The following is a 25,741-nucleotide window of genomic DNA, read 5'->3' as shown; positions in this document are numbered from 1 at the left end:
TTAAAATAACTATTTAGGTATGATGTTGGAGCAATTATCCTAAAACTAAAACAAAATCTTAGAGGCATTAAAAAAACAACGCAGCGACCACAGGAATTTCGAAGGTGCAAACTTGGTTTTAAATCGATATATAGGGCGTAAATTAAGTCCTGATACGCCTGGATTTATTCCAAATGGATTGAGATATCGATGTAAAATCTTAACCGTACCTATTAAAATACTTTTAAGAACTTTTTGAAGGATTAACTTTTCAAAGGGGGGTAGAGGGGGGTCACTTTAAATTTGCAAATTGCGATCCTTATCTTGTGACATCTCATGTGAAAGATAAATTCAAAATAAACACAATGGCATGAACAAAACATCTCTACGACGATCCTAGCAAAAGTTATGGACAAACAACCTCTTACATCTAAGGGTGTAAAGTAAGTCTTGACACGCCTGGATATAATCCAAACGGATTGAGATACAACGTACATTATTCACCATACTTATTTAATTACTTTTTTGGATTTTTTGAGAGTATCAAACATTTTATCCCCCGCCTTTTTCAAAGGGAGGTATAAGGGGGTAAGTTTACATTTTTAAATTGCAACCCCTATCTTGTGACATGTCATATTAAAGGTCTATTCAATAGAAACACAATGACAGTAAAAACAACTCTACACCGTTTATAGCAAAGGTTATGAGGAAAAAATCCCATACATTGTAATGCCATCTTCCAGTGTTTTGGCACCCTGAAGTCGTAAAGTGAAACAGTTTTTATAAGATTCGTATTTCCCTCCAACATTCCATGATAATTTATTGAATTACTCCGACGATTTTCAGTACAAATTAAGCGATTCATGATTTTAAGCCATTGTGGAGGATGAATAAGACAATAGCAATTAATGATATAACGCATGGTGGTGATCTGGTGCATAGTGAAATAATTATTGTATATGGCATTCTGTGCAGTTTAGGAATGGAAGTATGCTTATACTGTATAAGATATATATTTTGTTGGTGTCCGTGTTATTTTATGCTTACTCTATTCTCTCAAGAATATAAATATAAATACATTTCAAATGGTACTTAAATTAATTTAACACACGATTGTTCTGTAATATTATAATATTTACGGTACATAGAACAGTTGATTACTTTATGACAGGTTATTTTAATAAATAAAATGTCTTTGCTGCAATGCATTTCTTATGGAGATTTTCATAACTTTATCACCAGCTCTGATGTCGTAGAGAAAACTCATTCCTTCGTTGATAAATAATTCAGGACACTTCCTTTATATAGAAAAGTCTCGATAAACTAATTAATATTATTTATATTAATTATAAAGAATCAAGCTCCGTCTGTTTAAATTCACTTTCTGTCTAAGATATTTCCAGTACCACTGTAGAGTTTGCCTTGTGCCCCGATCAAGAAAATATAAACCAACTTCAATCATAAAGCGTCTTCTTTCGGCTCCTTTAACTTTCTTTCGATCACAAATTTTTTAAGTAACATAATTATAGTTTGCGTCTTTGTTCCGACGAAAAATGTATAACTTGGTATACTTTAAAGTTACTGAGGTCAAAAAGAGCCAGTTCCGGCTGATTAAATTCACTTCCGGTCTAATTTATTTACTTCATCTATAAATATATACATGTGTTGGTTTTCAAGACCTCATTGGGTCAAAAAGCGTCTACTACCAGTATTTGTAATCTACCTCCGGTGTAAGACATTTCAAGTGTTATAGTTACCTTTTTGTCCCAATGACGAAAGTATATCATACAACTAAAACGTTACTGTGGTCAATATGAGTCTGTTCCGATGGTTTAAATTGACTCCCAGTCTAATTTATTTTCGGTTCCACAATTGAATTGAATGGTAAACGGACTGTAGGTCCACGTCATAAAACTGCCGGAAGCATTTCCTACCTACTTCTTAAGGGGTGGACAGTGGGTCCCAGGCCGGGATCGTGGACCTACCGTCCGACTCACGGGTTTCTTTTGACGAGGGGTTGACGGGGATCTTCATACTCATTCTGCAGCACTTGAACGAGTGTTCCAGCTCTATACTCTATATCTGCTAAATATTGTTCATTTAAAACCTATCGTTAGCGGCATTATGTAAGCTAGTATGTCTCTGTAGGCAATACGTTTCGTTATTATTTATTTTTTTATTTATAGGCAAGAGCCACTATTTAAAGTAATAACATATTTTGTTTTCGTATCGTTACATATTTAAAGTAATTTTAAACGACTATAAATGTGATATATTAGATATAACCTATTGGTTTTTTAATAATCAAGTGTTAATAAAACAATTCTATTAACTTGTACTACGTGAAGAGCCTACTCGTAGATACATTATTAGGGCCTATACTAACTATGGACCAAGAGGAGGAATAATTAATACTTAATTACTGTAGATGTTTATGATTCATTAGGATAATGCCGAATTACTCAGATAATAATATAGTGATGTGTGGAATTTGTTTAAATATAATTCAAATTAGCAATCTACTTCATATGTGATAGCTTGGGTTTTTGTTTGAGTAAATATTTACTGCCTTAGCAGTCTACGCTGTGCGAGTGTAATGGAATCATCACTGATTACAATGAAGAATGAGCGCAGGTATAAAAAACTAATGCACGGCCAGGTCAGTTTTTAAAAGTAGGACAGTTAGTCCACGGGTGTCGGCGTGGACTAACTGTCCTACCTTGCAGAAAAGTGACGTCAGACACCCTCGTCAAAACTAGGCGTGGACCTACAGTCCTATAATCGAATTGAATATGCTGTTGCACTGACCAAGGAAATGATCACATTTGTTGGTTTTGGAAACCAACAGATTAATGTCTGGTGCTGAAGTGATTTTAATGTTTTCACTGATCAAGAAATATGTATGAGGGCATATGCTTCTGGTATAAGGGGAAGAGTGTGTTATCCATTCGCTTTTCTTTAACTACAGTAAAAATGCCATACACAATGTCAAGGGAGCTACCAGATTCGATTACCTTATGTGCAAACATTCACAATCTTGTACAATAAGATAGTTTTTATAACAGCGTTTAAATAGTATTTACATTGCATTAAGGCAGCCATACACGGTCAATATTATTGTGCAATATTAATATTGCACAATAATATGGACCGTGAGTGAGCTACATTGGAAGTGAAAAACTGTTTGCGCAATATATTGAGTGAAGTCAAAAAGTCTGTAAATTAATATATTGTACAGTCTTGAAAATATTGTATCGTGTGTGGGCAATTTGTGCCAATATCCTGCCATTTCTCCGCGCGTGCATGCTATGTTGTGTTCTTCTTTTGTTTCGCTCTAGTTGTGTTGTTTGGCAGTGATGGCGAATACTGACGAAAGGAAGTTTTTATTGGAAGTTATAGAGATGTACCGTTCGTTACCGGCATTGTGGGACAATAAGAGCAAGGGCTACAGCAACATGACAAAGAAGAAAGAGCAGTACGATGAACTACTGTAGAAGTACAACGAAAGATATCCAGAAGCTGACAGGAAGGCATTGGTTAAGAAAATTAATTCTCTGCGAACAAATTTCGAATTAAATACAACTTCTTTAAGTAATATATGTGTTTATTACTGTCATATGCATAATTATGTGTACAATTATTTATCTTTTTATTAATGTCTACTATTAATGTTTCATATGAAGTTATATTACCAAGAAACCTCACCCTCATTATTGAAATAGTCACAATACATATCTCTTATAGATTTTGCCAAATTCGATGCATTTCAGCCTCGTATACGTTGCAGTGGAACTGGTTCGACAACGTCCCTCCAGGACCCGTTAACAATCTGGCCCGATTCTAGGAACTCTTTGTCAACATTACCTCTACAAATGTAACTACTTTCAGCTTTTCGTCTTAGCTACCTGCGGTGCTTACCTTTTCAACATTTACCATTGGGTCTTTGAAAAACTCCAAATCGACAGGTTGAAATCCCAAACGCATTTTCAACTATACGTCTAGCGCGGGATTCACGATAGTTGAATACTGCTTCATCTGGAGAGATTCCGGTTTGACTGAATGGTTTAATAAAATTTTCGGTTAGTTCAAAGGCTTCGTCTCCAACGAACACAAATGGTAGTTCTTTGTTACTATTAGGCAAAATGTCAGGGCGTGGTAAGTTCAGTGTTTTATTTGCCAAAGCCTTTCCAAAATTAGTACTGCCCAAGATCCCTCCGTCAGATATCCTACCGTTTATTCCAACATTTACCATAGTGAACTCATAATAAATTAGCGTTAACAACTGCAAGCAACTCAACACTAAAGAACTTTTTGTAATTGTAGTATTGCGATCCAGATCCAAGTGGTTTGCGAATAGCTAGTATGTGCTTTCCATCGACAGCACCAATGCAGTTAGGAAAATTCCATCGTTTATAGAATTCTTTTGATGTCAACTTCCAATCATCTTCTGATTTCGGTATCTGGAAAAAATAACTCTGTTGAAAATGTACTTTACATAGACGGTACAGTTTATATTTTTCTTTTTCAGAATGAACATTCACCTTCAAAACCTGGTGGACACCCCAAAAGGGCTAAGTTAAACGCAAACGAAGAGTTATTAGTGAAAGCCCGTAAACGGCTTGAGACACCTCCCGATGATTATGACAAGATAGCTATGGCTTGGGCTGTGGAACTTAAGAAAATGAACACTAAGCAGCAACTGTTTGCCAAAAAGGCAATAAATTATATTTTGTTTGAGGGACAGATGGGTACCTTAAGCCGAGATTCGGTGCAAATTAATTTACCTATGAGCCGTGCTTCTACTCCGTTATCTAGTTCACTGGCTAGTCCCGCATATTATGATCAACAACATACTATGAGTAACATAAAAATTTCACACAATTACTAACCTGTACAACGGGTCCTTCAACATTGAACATTGCAACATTTCTCAGATTTAATTATCAGCGTCAACAAGTGCGTCAACTTGCAGTTCGAGAACTTTAGCAGCGCGCGTGACCTTGAATGCGAGGTGATAGGCGGGAGGGGTGGCGGGGTAGCATTATGCTCTGCGTCCCGAAAACATTTCCTGTGACTCAAAGGGTAAAACCCTCCTTTCAGGAACTCGTATTGGCTCAAATATTTCATCACACTCGCTAAAATCAGTCTGTTTTGTGACAGTGCTGATTGTGGTGGAATTAAATAATAAGAGAATACCAAATAATAAACTTATCCTTGTTTTTCAGTTATTATAGTGTTGTTTAACGTGTTTTAAAAAATAACGTATTTGTCAATGCTAATCTTCAAATCGAAATCTTGAGTTTAATTAAGTCGTTAAAGAGATTGTTGCGCCTTCATCTCAGCGGCTAGCACGTAAACGCAACCCGCCACACATAGCGTTTATTTGTTGAAAGGGTAGTATTAGGACCCTATGAGCACAGCTAAATTCCTCCAACTGTACTTTGCTAATTTCACACCCTTGTAACTTGGAAAATTGTCAGCAAAATAACATTATTACTGTTAGCAGATAACTTTTCTAAGAATATTGTCTATGTCTAGTTCATTTTGTCAAGTACGAAAATGATACGAATCTAAATAAAGTTTGTGATCAAACAAAACAAATGTATTGATCTTACCTTTATATAATCCTTTAAGCTATGTATAATAGCATCACAGGTTTCCTCAACAATTCTTCCGATCGGTTGTGCGGAAATAGCGCTTGTGAATTTCAGGTCTTCAAAAGAATTTCCTGTAGCAAGATAGCGCAAAGATAGCGATGAGGCTCAACCAATCGCAATAAATCATCAAATGATTCTGCGTCTAATCTTACAAAATTCTTAAAATCATTCGGTTTACATACTATACGAAGCTCATTCAACAGTCGTTCATGGGTAAATTCATTCCTTCTTTTTAACCACTCCTTCATCCATATCCGCTTTTTCCTATTCTTCTTCTTCAATAGCAATGCGATCACAACACATGCTGCAGCATCGGCATCACACATAACTTCAACTAACTAGCAACTCACAGCACGCAAAAACCTTTGTCACTCCAAAACAATTCTACGCAATGGTTGCACAAAATATATTGAACTGTGTGTGGCCGCTCCTTCAATCACATTGTGCAATATATTGCACAATAATATTGACCGTGTATGGGAACCTTTAGATGGTTTATTAATCATCGGTGCAATCTAAATTTAAAATTAGATAATAACTTCGTCTTTACAATCTGCACTACACTACTAATCAAGCACTTTACTTAATATTTTTTATCAAATTTAAATGTAAACAGGTGTTTCTGCCTCTTTATATATCACTGCTCAGCTTGTTTTTTTTATTTTTTTTTTTTAAATTTTTAATAAACCTTTAACCTACAATCTTGGGTCCCAACAAATTACAGATAATTTATCGTTGGGTTCCCATTTTTACTATACACAACATCCTAATATAAATGTGTTCTAATAACAAAAAGAAAACCGTTGAAGCGCGCTTTTGGCGTCGGTGCTTTCAGCCATTACCAATGGAATGCACAACCAGACTACAGATAAAGTAATAGCATAAACATAGTGCCTGAATTAAACCATTGTATAATATACATGATCAACATATTCTATATTCACGACCATCTACAACTAATTCCATTGAAATGTATTACAATATGTCAACAATAGTTCAATATAATGTATCACCTGCAACACACACACACACACGCGCGCACACACTTTATTCTGTAAGAATATAAATCCACTCTCAATGTATAAGATAGAACGCTATTCACAGGTACAATTATATGAAAGGTTATACAATATAATCTATTTTCCTAAGCCTAAACGTTAATGTATTACAAAATCTCGGCAGTTTATATTTATCTAATTTTCTAAATGTATAGCACGTTTTTGTGTTTTTTGTTTTAAACGAATCAGATAAGTAGTATTTTTGAATGATTTTTAATTTTAAAAGTTGTTTGGAATTTAAGATATTGTATCTGTATAGTAAAAGGCTATCAGGAATTTGGAAATTGCGCTGCAATTGTGGCACGCCCACCATTTGATATAGTGTTCTTCTTTGCAAGATACCCACCCGGTTTATGATCGACTTAGAGGCTGTACCTCATACCTCGACCCCATACCGCATCAAGGATTCAAACATCGACTTATAAATTAGCTTGATTGCTGAACCGGGAAGGGTACTTCTTAAGTAATAGAGTTTCGCAGATACAGCTGTTAATCTTTTTATCAATTTGTTTATATGTAATTCCCATTTCAATTTGTGGTCTATAGTGATGCCCAAATAATTTGTTTCCGTAGCCACTTTTAAACTTTGACACAAACAACTGTTTTCATTATGGTAATATAAACAAACACAGTCATGGCTTTTAACTATTGGAGGTCGATCAGGAATATTATGAGAGGAATGAAAGTTTATTACGAGGGTTTTTTAGAATTTATAATTAGTTTTCTGTCGTGTGCCCATCTAAGCATTACATTATAATCAGAAGAAATGAGGGATTCTGCCAGATAGAAGTCCTTGTGAGCCACCACGAGTGCTGTGTCATCAGCGTACATAAACAAATGTCCATGAAAATTTTGTTTTGAAAGACTATTATCATATATATTAAACTGAATTGGGGCCAGAACACTACCTTGTGGGACTCCTTGGTTAGCTACTCTGTATGAACTATATTCATTGAAAATTTTAACAGAAAATGGTCTATTTTCCAGGTAACTTGCGAACCACTTTAACATGTAGGATTCAATTCCGATATGTTTTTATTCATCCAGAAGTATGGCATGGTCAAGTGTATGGAATGCTTTTGAGTAATCGACAAAAATGGCAAAAACCTGCTTTCTGGAATTTAAATGGTAATTTATAAAATTTGTAAAATCAAGCAACAAAGTTTCTGTCCCTTTATTTTTTCTGAAACCATGCTGGTTTTCACAAATTATTTTATTTCCTTCCAAATATTTATTTAAATAGTGTGCAACATATTTCTCGAATATTTTATCCATGACCGATAAAATAGCTACAGGCCGGTAACTTGAGGTTAAGCTTCTGGATCCTGACTTAAAAATTGGTCTTATAATAGCAACTTTAAGATTGTCTGGGAAGATTCCTGATTTAAGTGATAATCTTATAAGGCTGCATATTACATCACAAATCCTTTCCTGCGCCGTTTGAATGTCCTTTACTCTTATTCCATCAATTCCTGGAGATTTTTTATTGCTTAGTGACTGGATAATTTTACGTATAAATAAATTATTTGGCTTAGGTATGTAAAAGTTTTGAGTAGGTCTAAAAGAGCCAGTTGAATGTGTTAGCTTTGCTGGGCAAACATGATTGAGATCCTTAACACTTTTTTCAAAAAAGTTTGCAAATTCACTTTGTATGGTATCCGGGGTGACAACGTTCAAAAAAGCTCGTGATATGTTATCGTCTAGGTTTTCACGGGTTTTATTTCCAAGCATAGCATTTATACAATTCCATTGCTTTTTCATATCATTTCGGACGTTATAAAATTCGCTAAAAACGTAATCTCTTTTTGTTGTAAAAATCAGTCTATTTATTTTATTTCGAAATTTTACGTAGTCACAACGATATTTTAAATTGCTTGGAGAATGCTTCCATTTTTTAAACATATTATCTCGTTCCTTTATTTTCTTAAAAATGAAGTCAGTCATCCAAGGTTTTTTAACTCTGAAGCGAGATGTTTCTGTAGACTTTGTTGTTATTACTATTTTTTTACTCCTGTCATATACATTAAAAACAGATTTTTAACACCTTTTCGTAATATGAATTTGGATTATTACCTGTATGTACAGTTGGCCAGGTTACCTGAGTCAAAAGTCTATAAACAGAAATATTACTTAGAATAGTTTGCTTCGAAACATCATGACCTCCAGAACCTTGGTCGTTAACCATAGCGCATGCTATAAGATAGTGGTCAGCTGGTTTATAGGTAATAACTGCTGGAAATATCCTCCAAGGATCGGATCTAATGTAAATATGGTCGATGCACGATGTACGGTAACTAAAACGTTATTTCGAATTTCTTCTCTTGTATTAATATCGATGCAATTCACGAGCCCATAAGAGGTTAAAATCTATTCATATTGAACTATACGAGATGATGCAGCATGATTTAAATTAAGATTAATGTCACCGACTAATACAAGTCTCTCCTTCCTATTACATTAACTCAACAACATATCTAGCTTATCCAAAAACGACCTTTCATTGGTGATTGGTGGTCTGTAAATGTGTAAAATCTGTATGCATTGGTTTTTAAAAATGTTTACATTAAACGCCTTGAACTCACATTCGGTTATTCTGACATCAGACAAAATCGGAGAAACAGACCATTTTTTATGTATATACACCGCCAGGCCCCTCCCCTTCTTGACTCTCTGCATCTAAACCAACAGTTATAATCTGGTATTTGGAAGATATCAGTTAGCGATGAATCGATATCTATTTCTGATATTAATAACACATCAAAGTTACACCCACGTAAGAAAGCCCTTAGGTCGTCAAAATGCTTCCGAATAGACAGCAGATTTGTGTGTAATCTTAGTGGGGAATCAATGAGCGCTTCGTTAGTTAATAAGAAAGAATCAATATCCGGGTAATAACGGCATTTATCTATGTTTACATCAGAGAGTTCATCGTCGGTAAGTATGTGGCGTCTGTCTGTCATGTAATTTAGTTATCTACCGACCTTCGACGTGATCGTGTCTCTGACCTGTCTCTGGTGCCTGTAAGTGAAACATACATATATACGTACTCATTTTAACCCTGGCAACCTTTCCTATTACACACATAATTACAGCAATACATTAGGTATAAAATATTTTAACGATAAACCTTTATCATACATTACACTAAAAACAAATATACATTTTCTTGTTAGGCTATTATTTGGACAAATTCCTACATCAATAGCATGAATACATTACTAATATTCCTCCAAATTTGATTCGTACTTGAATTTCAGTAATAAAGGAGATCAATGTGCAAATAATCATTAGACTATAATTTACAGCATCGTACCATTGTAAGCCACCTAATTGAGAAAAGGCAAAACTTCCTCTATTAGTTACAATAATACTAAGACATATACACCAACCCAGACATAACACTGAGTAACACCTAACAATCAAGCCATCCACATAAGTACCACTTGAGCTAATTGTAAACATTAATAAAGATAGAAAAAACATAATGATTGAAATGTATAAAATAGTTGTTGTAACTTATACAAGTTTGTCCAGGTCGCTTTTTGATTTAATATGTATAATTGAAGCATTTTCACTTTTTTTCGCAAAGATTTTTTCGTTTTTCACCCACACAAATTTATAGTCTCTGTCTTTGGCCTTAAGTCTGGTTTCTCTATGCAGTTTTCTGTTGTCCACTGTCAGATTTTCATTAAAATAGACTTTAGGCTTGCCCGCTGCAGCATTTTTGTAGGCTTTTCTTCCCTGAGTTATCCACTGGTCCCGAACGTCCTTCCTTGTAAACTGAACAATCAGTGTGGGTGGGCGCTCAGCGTTGAACTGTTTTAGTGGGTGGGCAGCCTGGATATGTTGACTATCAAAAGTAACATTGATTTCCCCACAAACCCTCTCCAATATCTTTATTGTATCTTCCTTACCGGCGTCTTGAACTCCACTTATTTCCAAGTTAAGGCGTCTGTTGTATTGATCCATGTCATTTACCTGCATTCTCAATTCTTCTATTTCACCATCCCTGTCCTCTACCTTCCTCTTCAGACCCACTATCCCATGCTTAAAACTTTGGTTTTGCTTTTTCAGCTCTTTTATTTCATTAAGCATCTCATCATACATATCTGATATAAAATTTTGGCTGTCTTTTACTTCTTTGAGTATGCTTTCAAACCCTTCGACCTTACTGGTAAGGCTAGCTGTCATAGACTTAAGCTCATTGTCACAGTTTGAGGTTAGGCCTATTTTTACAGGAGTCTGAATATTTGATTTACTACTCACGGATGTAGACCTTCCCTTACATTTGTGCATACATCTCCAGGCTAATTTATTTTCTTCACTCATTGTTCTGAAGGTTGTTTCCTTAACACTACATCCAAAACAATAATGGTTACCACAGCCATGACACTCAACATGATCACATTCCGGTTGCAACATCTCATCACAATAACCGCACCGCACCATTTTCCAAGAATGTTTAATAAACTTCACCTAGTTGTTGAATAACAAAATAAATCAATAGGTTAAGCTTAGATAACGACTTTAGGTTATGTTGCGGAATAACAACGAGTAGCGACCGATTGCCTCGAGCGCTGCCAATAGAAAACTATTATATATATATCACTATTATATGAATATTTATGACGACGCTTGCTAAATAATCATTACTTGAACTGAATGTTGAATATTGTATTGTTGTTAAACCGTATAATATTGGGTTTTATGTGCTATTCTTTAATAAGGTAGTGTCATTATTTTTACGATAATTGTTGTTATCACTTAAGTTATTGTTACAAATTATTGTTATTACCAATATTATCATTTTTGTTGTTGTTGTTATCTTGTTATTAACATTGTAAAAATTGTTGTTATTATTATTACTTTGGTTGTTATTATTTTGGCAAAATTCTTATTGCTATTACTATAATTTTTGTTGAATGCTAATTATTATTATTATTGTTATAAACACTTGTTTATGTACACTCGTGATTGTTGCTATTCTTAATACATCATCATAATTTAGTTATACTATTACTTGCCATTGTTATTTTGTGACATTTAAAGTTTTCCTAATTAATATCTTTTTAGTTGGATTAATCAAAGACACATATGTGAAATGATGTATAGCCATATACATTAAATAAATCATAAATTCGTAAAAACTTTAAAAGTTTGTTGGCTGCTATGTTTAAAAACTCAGCTGTCGTGTGCTTGTATGATTTGATTTGATTGGTCAACTTTTCGTTCTTCTCAATAAGCGAATTTGCTTGTCGTCTGCGCATTTCTGATTTCAATTCTGTCGTCGGTGTTTGAGAAGAGGTTAATTTTGTGTGTGCTAAATTGAAAATTTAGCGAATTTATTTGATAAAATTTATCAATTATACTTTTTTTCAAGTAAAACAAAGATATTAACCGAATAATGACTAAGTTTAGACATTTTTAACAGACTAAACTAACCTTCTTCCAAAATAATAATTTTTATTTACAAATCTAAACAATAGGCCTAATATATTTCAACAGTCTCATTTCATATTTTACAATTAATTTCGACTTTTCAATGGTTCTTTTAAAAGAATATAGAATATGTATGCCGTTAACAGTGGAGGAGGTAAGTTTTCTATAATGTTACCTTTTACAAAAACATTGTTAAGAAACAAGTTGCTTGAGATAATCCAATAAATAGGATTACACAATATTTACAATGTAACCCTGATTATTTTTGGGGGGTAGGGTCCAATAAGCGGACCCGGTTTTTTATATCGAAATTGGCAAACGATATTACTTAATCATAACCATCGATATAATCAATCGATACTGATGAATTATTTTTAACAACTTAAATAATCTATATGAACAACTGTAAACACTTTCAAATAATACAATTAAGGTAATATTTTAAATTTCACGTAACATTGTGTATTAAAATGGCCGTCAATCTTAGGAAGCTTCACGAAATTGCTTTAAAAGACGATAAAATATGTTTTTTATGGCTTCAGGATGTTGGGTTAGTACCTAAGAATCCATTATGTGATATTTGTGGAAAGGTAACAAATGTAACTGTCAGAGGAGCTAACATGGTCGTCTTCAGATGCAAAAAAAAGAAGGTAATGGTGGACACAACTTTAGTAAAAACGTTTTCGTTCTGTTTCATTTAGTTAAAGTTATGAGTTTCCCTGATTTTGGTTATGTTCATTTTTATTTGTTATCATTAAATTCACATTTTAATTTAAACATATGATTGTTATTACTTTTATATCGATTGATAGTCTATGATTCGATATGTGAATATTAGGTATCGATGATTATATTCTTCGATATAAAAAAACCGGGTCCGCTTATTGGACCGTACCCTTTTTGGGCATTCGAATGTTGGTTTCAAACTTATTCTATTAACTTACTGTGTGAGAGCTGCAGTATTGGCTGTCTGTGACTTAAAAGTGGCATTCTGGGGTAGGGGGTAGGGTACGATAAGCGGACCCGGTTTCTTATATCGAAGAATGTAACCATCGATACCTGATATTCGCATCTCAAATCCTAGACTATCAATCGATATAAAAGTATCTATAGTCCTCAATAACAATCATATGTTTTAAATTAAAATATGAATTTAATATTTACTTACAGTGATGAAACAAATTATTATAACCAAAATTAGGAAAACTGAAGACGATCATATTTGCTCCTCTCACAGTTACAGTTGTTTCTCTCCCACAAATTTCACATAATGGATTTTTCTGTCCAACATGTTGAAGCCACGTAAAACATGTCTTTATCATCAAAGCAATGTCGTGTAGTTTTCTAAAATTGACTGCCATTTTAAAATTGTAATCAAATGTTACTTATGTAAAATTGAAATATTACGTGTATTATTTGAAAGTGTTTACAGCTGTTGATATAGATTATTTAAGTTAATTGTTCAAAATAATTAATCAGTATCGATTGATTATATCGGTGGTTATGATTAGGTAATATCGTTTGCCAATTTCGATATAAAAAACCGGGTCCGCTTATCGTACCCTACCCAATTTATTTATCAAGAGTAATTTGGTATTGCAATTTATTAAAATTAACATATGATGGTTTTATCTTAATAATTATAATAATGTTTAATGTAAACAATAAACAACAATAAGTACCTTATGGAGAATTTGAAGAACTTGAAAATGGCAATTAATACGAGGAGATATTACAAAGGGACATGATTTGTTTCAAGTGGCTTCAAGATGTGGATTTGGCTCGTAAGAACCCATCTTATGATATCTGCAAAAATGAAGTGATGACTCGTGTCAGAGGTGCAAACATGGTGGGGTTTGATGCTAAAAAAGAGGCGAAAACGCTTACAATGTCACGAAAAAACACTTTTGCCAACATGTTCTTTGAAGGTTCCAAGTTTGGCATGAGAAATATAGTCACTCTCATGTACTATTTCTCTAAGAACGAGACAAACTAAAACTTTTTGATGGTAGAATGGAGTGACAAGCTGTATAATGTATCAAGAAAAACTGTAAGTGATAGGCTTTCTTTCCGTAGATAAGTTTGTTTCATTTGGCTAGATGACAGGAAGGTAAAGTTGGGTGATCCAGGGGTTGTAGTAGAAGTTGATGAACGTAAAATTGGCAAAAGAAAGTACAACCATGGGAGATTAGGTGAAGGCATTTGGGTGTTAGGATTATTATAAACTGTACCTGAAGGTATGAGAAGATGCATTGATACAGACTCGAGATCTGTCCCGACAACAAGAGACATGCGGTATCTCTGATACCTTTGATATTTAAACATGTCAAACCAGAAACCATAATAGCTTCAGATTTTTGGAAGTCTTACTTTCATTTAAGTGATCATGGGTTTGTACATTTTACTGTAAACCATTCAAAAAACTTCATTGATCCATTGACTGGTGCAAATACCCAAGCTATTGAAAATTCTTGGCAAGTAGTCAAAAGAAGTTTAAGAAGTGGAATACCGGCAGACTGTCTAGCAGACCAATTCTGTGAATTTTTTACTGCAGGAAAATACATCTGTCTGGGGAGAATCCTTTCCTTCATTTTATAAATGCGGTTGATCAGTGCTATCCGGGCAATATATAAATACTGTATTGTAAGGTTTCTCTAATATGTTTTAATAAGTTTTTTTATGTTTTAATATTATTGTTATTTAAAATTTATTTAATTAAAAATTGTATTATTCTTTTTGTTGATGAATTATAGTTTTTGTCGCTTACGATTATTGTATTTATAATATTAAAGTTTATACTATATTGAACTGTTTGATAAAAACAAGTGAATGACATGTGTAGGCTGCTTATTAAATTCTCTCTTAAAATATAGTTAAATTCTTCTTTTTTTAATGATCTGAAATAGTCTCTCAAATCTCTTTTATAACTTTAATTGGTACTTTACTTAAATTAGCAGTTTAAAATTGTCAGCAGTTTTTTAATGTTCCTGGTACTAGCCTATATTTATCTTATACATCAAACTCGTTGTTTTTTATAACATTGAAACTATGTAATAGTGCTAAAAAAAATTTCAAATTGCTGACATAAGGTATGTGCGAATTTAACATAGTTCAAGAGCTGAAATAGCTCTGTCTTGATTTTAAACTCATCAAAATTTTCAATTTCAACTTTTTTGTAAATTATCTCCCAAAAATCTTAGTTATTTACTGTAACCTACATTGCCATATAGTAAGTGGCCACCACCACAACCGAATCAGGGAACCTATCTTTGATTAAAAATACCTAAACTATTGAATACAAAAACATTCCAATTATAGTTATTTACAATGATTGCCCTCTCTTTTTAATGTATTGAATAAACTACATTGTTCAAAATTAATTCAAACAAAGTAAACGCATTGGTACGGTATTTGAGTAATGGCCAAAGTACAATGGTGATCAACTTGTATTATTTGTGTCACAAGCTGTCAGACATGTTTATCCCTCAAAATATTAAAAAGTAAATAAATGTTATACTGTTTTGTTTCTTACATTAAATAAATACATATAGCCTGTAAGTATATCTATAGATTGTTATATTATTGATGATTAAAATTATTACTTTACCATCAGTGGAGTTCACAACCGGAGTTGCCAATCATAATTTAATGTTATTAACGTATTCTGCTCATCCTCCTTATAAGAAATACGTATGTTTGGTTTAAGGGGGTTGAAGTCACAAATAACTACTTTTTAATACTAGAAATGGGAATGTCATTTTGTGTTTATATTTATGTACTATGTTTTTTTAATCTATGTTTTTGAGGGTATTCTGTGTCCGATATTTTATTGGAGTGTTCTGTGATCAAAATAGCTTAGTACAGCACCGACAACCGTTGTACAAGTTTTCACTGCCTTGTGAATAACCATGATTTCCACTACTCAACAACTATTGTGGCGTGTTAACTCTTATTACTGTCATTTAGTTTCTAGTATTATTTATGTGTTTGTGTGTGTGGATTACGTGAGCAGTGAAATATGAAATTAATTTATTCATTATTTCAACCTTTTGGCTGTTTCACAACGATATATCACTGTTCGTGTTTTTGCTGAAAACGGTTTCACTGTATATCGTGCTATAGACTACTGATAATGTAATTTTATTGACGAATTAGGGTATCTATATACCAATTGGTAGAGAATTAAATTCCTGACAGACAACAAAAATTTTGTTTTATACTTGACTAGATCACATATATGTGGCTTTATACGTGATTGATGAAAAATTGTCTCAAATTCTCATAAGTTACTATTTATTGTTTTTTTATATAACCTGGGTATATTTTATCCAAATTAATTAAAGTTTTCAGGATCTGTTTATAATTATAACTTTTAAGATATTTTATTATAAATGTAAAAAATAAATAAAATATATTATGTAGGTCTAAAATTAAAAATAAATAATACAGATATTTTAGTTTTTTTATTTTTTAGCATTTTTATTTATTATGTTGGCAGTACTTTTATGTACAAGCACTTTTTTTTAAATGCAAGTTTATGGGCTAAAAATAAAAACTAATTTCAAGCAAATATCTTGATTTTATTTTGTTTTCTTATATATTTGTGGGTTTATACTGTACAATGAAGGACTAGTGTTTGATATTTTTGTAATTATTGCAAATATAGAATATTTTGTATATAGTGGATTTAACTGTGGTTCATTACTATGTGCCAATAAATACGTGCTAAATGAAAAATAAAAAAAAGTGCTGTTTGCAATTTATGGAAGTGCCACTTATCTTAGGAAGTCCTGACAATCACAAATAATACAGTACTATTTTTTAAATCTTGACCTTAGATCAAAATTATTTTTATTACAATTACCAAAATTAAAGTACTCAAGTATCCCCTAAGTCCCTCTCCAGTAGCCTGTGTACCAGTAGACTACTAGTAGTAATAGCAACTCTTTTCCAATATTATTTTTATTTTTGGAACAAGGCCTTTCAAAATTGAAAATAATATTGAAAGAGTTTGCTATTTATGACTACTACGGAACTAGTTTTAAATTATTTTTAATTGCTCCAAGAGTCTTCAGTAGACTAGTAGACAAGTAATAGATTTGTTTTGTTCAATATTTGTATTTGTATTAATTATGTTATTATTTTTAACAAATTTACTTGTAATGTATGACATTGAGTGTTCTTGAATGTGATGGTATGTGACAAATGTAACGGTGATAAAATGGTATTTCAGTACCGGGTTGGTCAGCTGTACATGATTGCGAGACATAGTCTTGAGCAGTCAGAGTCAGGCGAGGGGGTTGAGGTGATAGTCAACGTCCCATGTGAGCATCCTGAACATGGGAAGGGGCAGTACACTGAAAAACGGATACACCTATCCAGGTTTGTACAAAAAAATTTGGTTTCCGACATTTACTAAATATACAAATGTGCTAAATGTTTTTACTGAATGTTGCATACTTATATATATATATATATATATATATATATATATATATATATATAAATTTTTTTTATCCTGTGTATGTTTTACAAGTGTACTTGACAAAGTTGTAACACAACAAAATATTGTACATTAGACAATGTTGTAGTTTTCTTTTGAAACTGCTTTAAGAGATTATATATATACGTTTTTTCCAAATTATGCTTGGTAAAACATATTTAGAGAAAATATTTTATACATGCATTTAATGTTTCATACTTGTTGAAAATATTTAACAAAAATGTTGAAGTAATTACTTTAGAATAACTGTAATTCATAAATAACTGGATTTTGGACATTTACCATTTTTATATATGTTACAAGAATATAACACTACATTTTTAGGTACGAATCTAGTCTCTTCTTCAGGTGTCAAAAAACTAAAAAATTGGTATACGGCCAGCACCGGGCTGAGAGAAATGTTTGGACCATATGAAGTGCTGATTTAGCAACCTCCTAAATTGTATAAAAATCAATGAAATAGAAGCCAAACTTTTAATTGGTGTTATTGATTCACAAATTACATCTATATAAAATTTAAGTAAGCATGTGTGTGAGACTTAATTCTTAAGCGAATGTTTTATTTTTGGCTTATTATTTTCAGCGACTGAATTCTAATGTACCCAGTTCGCCAGAACTAGAACTTTATAATATGTTCTGCTCTAAAATTGTTTACATGATGTACAGATGTCATCTTCTCATTCATGTTTAAATATTTGATATGCATTTAAATCATTATAAAATTACAAACACAAAACTTAATATACAGATAGCAAAATTACTTGTTCTATTCTTTCTTGCCTTTTGTTTCATGAAATCTCTTTGAGATTGTGTTCGTGTCTATAAAGTTTAAAGTTTCTTTTTCTTTTGCTAGTGGTGCAGGACCACTCAGTCGTTCCTGTTACATGATCGACCTTAAATAATCCTTAATTAACTGAAGTTTTGAAAAATCCCTTTCAGTTCTCTACTGTCAACTGAAGCGGGAATAGTAAGGAAAATTCTTAAGCTAACAAATGTGTTAGGAAATGTGGTATGAATTCACAGTAAGATAAGGCAATGTCTGTTTGATTGTGCTATAGGTTTGTGTTTAGGTGATCGAAGTAGAGCTCTTCCACTAATCCTTTTCCTCCATAATAAAACTGTTTCTTCACTTTTCTTAGTCTGATCTTAGATTCAGTGGTGATCTGTGGGACAGTGTCCAATTTTTCAACCAGCTCTTTTGCATCAGTAATAACACTGTTTAAGGCATTCTCTGCTCTCATATTTTTCAAAAATTACATTTCATACCTGGTCAATACCACCCAGTAAGCATAAATTTTCCTACTGAATTTCTTTGCTAGCTAAGCATATTTTGAAAATGATGGCATACCATGTAACTAATCAGAAATTTAAAATCTTTCAGTTTCTTTGCCATCCCTGCACCAGTATTTCTTCCATTGGGCATATACTTTAGTGTCAGTTGTTGCTTCGTGTGTTGCATCATACATTTTCTTGATATAGAATTTCAATGGTTGGAGAGCATCATATTGCTCCTACTTTCCCATAAGGTGTAACTTAAAGGTTTTACTGTCTGGTTTGTAACATAATTCTTCAAAATTCTTCACCTATATATAAAAACTTAAAACAAAAGTTGAATATCTCTCAAATTATGCTGAAAAATGTAACAGCTAGCGAACATGAGGGAGCAGCATATTTGACAACCAAATTTATGGAATGGGTTCCAAACAGATATTATTGCTCTTTTTGGATGTTTACTCAAGTAGTGAATGTGAGTTTCGTGAGCAGTTACTTTCCTCAGATGGTTGGCCAACACAAAATAAAATTTAGAAATGTCTTAAACCAGTTTAAAGAAGTTGCTATTAATTTCTTTAAATACTGTATCATTGCTGCCTTGATAGGCCAGTCCTTAACTGCTTAAATATTGAACTATAATTAGAAGATGTTTCAAAACTTAGCAACAATAGTCAGTTTCCGCTTTAATTCAACTGTGCTTTTCTGTCATCCATGGTTTTATCTTAACATAATCTTTGAGAAAGTTCCGCCATGATTGAAACAATTTACTTGAGATTGTGACTTATCTAGTGTGATAACAACCTTGACATGTTTTGCCAATCATTAACCCGCACGTTCCAGACAAAGATATAGCTTTATAAGAAGAAAGACTACAGCAAAAGCAAAATATGGGTTCTTGAGTAAATGAAAAATTTCCTACTTATTTCTTCACCATTCCATAACTTCCTTTTAGAGTTTGAAGAAGTTAAACTCCTACATCTTTTGTCAGCAGGAATATTACTATTTGTGACTTGAAAAGGGCTTCTTTCAACAAGTATCTGATGTAATTCATCAGTGATCATAACAGGGCATTCCCGGATATGAAGTGATAACGTTGTGTTCACAATTTAAATTGTGTTAGTAAAAAGATTTAAGCAGATCTATTTAAATATTGCAAATAATGACGACAGGGTTAGTTATTCTTTTTTTAAATATTAAGGCAAACCAGCTTCCTATGCGCCGTGCCCCATTGTTCGCTGGTCACCTGCCATAATTAGGAGCACCGATGATGTCTTCTATGCTTTGTCCGTTGGTCATTTGATGAATATAGATGTGGCACCCCAACTCTATATGCTCTGGTTCTGTATAAGGCAATGAACTTACCAAAGTCAAAAAAACTTTAACAATGGAACAAGTTGTATTTAAAAAAAATTCAATTATGTAACTGACATTTATTAATAGCTGTATGAAGAATCGCAAACCATACAATTTAAAAATACAAGCACACTACACCAAACATGTTATACACACCAAAGAGGGTGAGTGACAGAGAAAAAAGTCAATTTCGGTAATTTCCGTTGCATAAGGTATATTTGAAACAATAGATGGACATTTACCAACCAGATAGGTGTATTGTTCTTAAACAAATAACTGTAATGTATAGGGTTAAATTGTGGAAAAAGGAACAAAAAATTAGTTTAGTTTATTGGCCACGTTAGGATGTTTAGGTCATACTTAATCTAAATAAAACATTTGGATTTTTTTATAGGACGTAGTTGGTCTAACTGAAGGAAAACTTGGAGATTAATTTCTAATATATTTAATAAAACAATTTGGTATTACTAAAAGTTAATAAAGACAATACTTTTCCAATTTTTTTTTTTTTTTTGGACGAGGTATTTCAAAACCAAAGATTTTATCATCAGCCAACTCCATGGAGCGACCTTTGGTTTCACAAGGCCTCGTCAAAAAAAAAAAAATTGGAAAAGTATTGTTTTTATTAAATTTTAGTAATACTTAAAGATTTTACAATTGCTCCAAGAGTCTTCAATTTGGTATTGTTTAAAAATCCAGAAATCGGAAACAAAAATAAAGTGTGATTAAGATATAAAAGATTCTTGTAAGTAAATAATTTTAATCAGAAATATTAAAATGTCTGTTATTGACCTGATTTTGTTTTATGATCAGTATGTATATAAATATTATATTATATTACCATAAATTCAGAATATTTTAAATTTTAATATAGAAGATCCAATTCAGATGATATGATGTCCTTGTTAAATATTTCTGTGTAATCCTTTACCAACATTGTTACGTTACATTTATTTTGATTTCAGCCGACTGCCATTTTGGATTCAATCATTCCTTCCCAGGGTATTTTATGTAACCGAAAAGGCGTGGAATTATTATCCATACACAATAACAGGTAATTACAACATTTTTCTTCTGTAATTAGGTTACTAAATCTGTGCAGATTGGAGTCACTTAGACCATTTGTCGAGTACAGGAGAAGTCCAATTATCCGAGCTACCAGGTTACTGATGCCATTAAAAAACTTAATAATCGTTTAGGAAGCATGTACAACGTTATGTTGAAGATACAAGGTCTGTTAATAATGTGGGGCACAAAACACTGCATGGATCTATTGGTGTTGCAGCTGGGTAGTAAATAAGGATATTTTATTGCAATATCTATATTATCTAAATTTTTACATCGAAGGTAGTCCTGTTCATGTTTAGCACGGTTAATGAGACTTTTATGGTTGACTACCAAAAGTTGGCAATAATGTTCTCTGTATCTGCTGGACTTAATGTTTGGAGTTACATTCTGCTTAATGCAGCATCTGAAATCTCACATTGTCACAGACTCCTGAAATCTGGAGTCCACGGTCCAGCTAGACTGAAATAATAGAGTACTTTGGCAATACTACGGTATCCTTGAATGCAACAGCATCACCAGGGTACTGAGGTAGAGGGCTAACCGATGATTGGCAACCAACCTAATCTGTCAGTTACGGAGACGTTCAGAGCGTATTATCAAACTCACACAATGTTTTGGCATGATCTCCAAAGCATAGTTGAGCAACTGAGTTTTCTACACATAACGTAGCTATTGTGGAGAGAGTTGATTCGATTCAATGTGTGATTTATTTCAGTTGATTGACAATTTCAAATAAACCATACCTAACACAATTAAAATCAGAATCCAGATCATCAAAATCACCAACAAATAGAATTACATACTCAGAGAAAACCATTATGTGCTGGAAAGAAATTTTTATAATAATATATAAAGCACGTAATTATAAAGAATTAAAATTATTTCTGTACTCTTGATTTATTGTACTTCACTCGTTTTAGTGTATATACGTATTGCACAGTTGTAGGTATCTGAACAGAACCTTGAGAGTCTTTACATTCAAATTAACCACTAATACAAGGTGATTTGGAAGTCATTTCATCATAAGGGCGCATTCATAAGTAGAATACATTTGAATTGATTATCTGCTGCTGTTCTCCCATCAAATATTCATGATGTATTTTATAAAGTTCTCTTACTGAATATTGTCAGGAACATGAAGTCAAAGGATGGAAATTGATACTAGATTGGAAAGAGAATGAGGAAGGAATACATTAACCTAATGAGAAAAGTTTTTAGCTCACTATTGCAGAAATGCATATACAAAAATATAAATATACTTGTTTACAAAGTAGTAAAGTGTCATTTCGAACCATCAATAGGTGGAGGGGGGTGTTATCTTCATCCTTTACTGTTGCATATTGACCAGCAGCTGACATTGCATATTTGTAATGTCAGTAAATATATAATTTTATTTGATATTTTTGGCTTAATAATTCCATTATTGTGGTTCATCTTTGTTTTTAGTTTTATTGACAATAGAAGGTTTGAAAGGATAATAGGATTTAGAATATTTGCCACCATTATATGTTACAAAAGGTATAATACTAGTGCTAAATTCTTCTATGGTTTCCTGTTCTTTGTTTTGAGTGTCTTTGAGAATTTCTTTTTTGCGTTTTATACTCATTGCTTTACTACGTTAAATACTCCACTCATTAGAAAAGAATGAACTGCAATAAGCCATAACAGATTCTAAGTTGAATTGTGTTTATATTTTATTTTTATTTAACTGATTATTTTCTGGGTTCATAATTTTATTGGTTTATGCATTTGTTGCTAAATCCATTGTCACTTACTAATTGCTGAAATACTTAGAAAAATATTCAGAAATATATCTTCATCAAGAACTCAATAATACTGATTTCCAACAGATGACAACCTATTTTTTGCAAGCAATTAGCAGCTGGCAAGTGAATTGATTCATAAAAATTTGAGCATAGAAAAAAAACCAATTACACATAAAAAATGTCTGACATTCCATAGAGTATACAAAATAATATAATTTGCATATAATAAATTGTTACGTACTAAATTTAAAACAGCTGCCTTTTAAAAACAAGTTAAGTTATTTTATAACTTTCGATACTCATCTAAGGCCTTAAATAGACAAATGTCATTAATTAGAAATTACGATTCTCTAGCTTAAAATCGATTTTCACGTTTAAATATAGAACAAAGCATTGATACCAAGTGAAGCAAGGTAATAGTGATGCTCAAATGATGTCTTAAGTTCAATTCAAGCCAATTAATAATTTTCTGAGGTTTTGGTCCACATTTTTCAAACAGCCTGTACAAATCAGACTAGAGAAGTTTGTTATTTTGCACAAAAATGCCCACATGTTACACATTGAAGAGAATGTTCCTCCTGAATATTGTACTGTTATCAGTGTTATCTTTGTGGCTATGTCAACACTGATAACTGTGCAGTAGTAATCAAAAGGAAATAAATTATCAATTTACTTATAATGTTACTTTTTTTACCGATTATGTTGAACAGATTTTATACATTTGATTGTGTTGTGGAAAAGGCGAAGTATGTACTGATCTGTACAAAGTAAAAATATACCATAGCGGTAATAAAAGTTTATTACTAAGGGAAGCAATAACTCAGTATGTCTATTGCTCATGGGTAAAAATAGTTGTCAGTAGTTTATGAAACTGGCTATTAATGATTGGGCGCAGCTTGAAGTTGAAGGTCACAGTCGTAAATTTTCATGCAAGTACACGCAGCTCTACAGCATCTTCCATACATGCTGTGTGACATGTCTAGAAAGAAATTAAACAGTTTGAGTTATGACTTAAAAATACTTTCCAACTAAGTTCAAGCCCCAACCCCAATACCCCAACAAAAACATTGCTTTCATGTTAAATTTTTATGAGGTTCAAATTTGTTCACGAAGAAAATAGGTGTTATAAAACTTACAACCCAAAATAAAAATGTGAGGTGTAACACTCTTCTGGTGTAAACATAATGTTTGGAAATTTAACAATTGTTTAGTGTAACACCATTTCATCAATATGTAAATTTTACAATTATAAAAATAAACTTGAAGACTGGATACTGGAGGCAAGTCCTTAAATTCATTTTATTGTTTTATTGTCAACTACTATTGAAGAGCATTCTACAGTCTACAAGAGGAATTTGAGTAGTGACGTGTGAGGCTAGCAGACCTAGTTCTAGTTTTATTTGTAGATTGTGATTATTATTGTGTAGTAATACAATATCTTAAGTGTTTGGAAGACATGCACAGAACACTGTAAAGTTCTATCGTGTCAAATAAATGACTAATTACTGTAGCACAATATACTCACTGGTCCCTCTTTGTTTGTCGGAGTGTAGAATAAGTATTTAGCTTTGTAAAATTATAAATTATTCATTCAGTACAGTAATTAAAATTAGCTGTTATTGTAAAAATACTTATTGCTACTGTCCAGTGGCTCCTAAAATTATATTACTTAAGTTTCGAAACAATTCAATCATTTTTGAAATGTAAAGAATTCATTTTATGTTTCATGTGCTGTTTGTTGCTGAATAGAATACACTGTAAGTATATGATTTAGTTTAAAAGAGATTCTTAGAGTTAGTAAATACATCTTAGAAACATCTATAAACACAAAATTGTTATTAAAAGAAGGTTGAGGGTGATAGATATATGTATCTATTAATTTCTAATGGTAAGTGCTTTGTTTGTAAGTTCAAGTATCTTTTTTCAATTAATCTTTATGGTATAGTTATTGTTTGTTTATTTTTTTACCATTATAAAGGATATTGGTGACAAAGTATTGTTTTTGTCGACAAATCTCTTTTGGAAGCGATTTTACAAGATTATTAACTATCAAAGCCTAGCATACGAAAATGTCCATACTCTTGTAATCACCCTAATCATGAACATATCCATATTTTTTTATTTTAGTTTATTGTATATATTAAACACACAATTAACAAAATCACCAAAATGTTCAGGGCGTAAGGTATTGACTTATAATAAGGCTTAGATTTGTTATTTACAAAACCATTTTGCTTCTTCTTTATAAAAATCATTTCATGAGCAATTATATACTTTTTATGTTGGATTTTTTTAAATGATTTAACATTTGAAAAACTTTGTCAAGTTTAAAAAGCATGTTTTGCTACAACCGATCTTTCTTCTTGTTAATATTTTTAACATGCTTAATGTTGTTCACAACTCTCTCTTTCAACTTCCTTTTTGTTTAGCCAATGTGTTTGAAGTCACAGTTGATACAACTAATAATTTCTAACCAGTTAAAGCCAATGCAAGTGTGGTTCTGAAAGACTAGAGAATCTCTGTAAGGTTTGATTCTGAGAAACCATCTAATCCATAATCACTTTCATGTTTATAACCAATAATATCCATCACATGGGAATTCATTAGAGTATGAAACACAAGTTATTTTACAGTTGATATTGTTTA

General features: G+C 32.3%; 2 protein-coding genes across 2 annotated transcripts in view; one reads left to right on the top strand and one right to left on the bottom strand.

The window, feature by feature from the left end:
* Nucleotides 1–10,210: 10,210 nt before the first annotated feature.
* LOC124368205 lies at nt 10,211–10,801 on the bottom strand. Its single transcript, XM_046825480.1, has one exon. The coding sequence runs from the start codon at nt 10,799–10,801 to the stop codon at nt 10,211–10,213; it is 591 nt and encodes a 196-aa protein (XP_046681436.1).
* A 1,143-nt stretch (nt 10,802–11,944) lies between these two features.
* The window catches only part of LOC124367653 (cytoplasmic phosphatidylinositol transfer protein 1), a 29,422-nt gene continuing 15,625 nt past the window's right edge, over nt 11,945–25,741 (top strand). The window contains exons 1-4 of the mRNA XM_046824649.1: nt 11,945–12,287; nt 17,367–17,515; nt 21,227–21,315; nt 24,845–24,852. Of these exons, the coding sequence (XP_046680605.1) occupies nt 12,237–12,287; nt 17,367–17,515; nt 21,227–21,315; nt 24,845–24,852 (297 nt within the window). The 5' untranslated portion in view covers nt 11,945–12,236. The remainder of the gene's footprint in view (nt 12,288–17,366; nt 17,516–21,226; nt 21,316–24,844; nt 24,853–25,741) is intronic.

This window comes from Homalodisca vitripennis, chromosome 8 (assembly GCF_021130785.1).
Source record: "Homalodisca vitripennis isolate AUS2020 chromosome 8, UT_GWSS_2.1, whole genome shotgun sequence".
NCBI lineage: Eukaryota > Metazoa > Arthropoda > Insecta > Hemiptera > Cicadellidae > Homalodisca > Homalodisca vitripennis.
The sequence above is the reverse complement of the archived record's forward strand: the minus strand, read 5'-3'. Positions and strand labels throughout refer to the sequence as shown.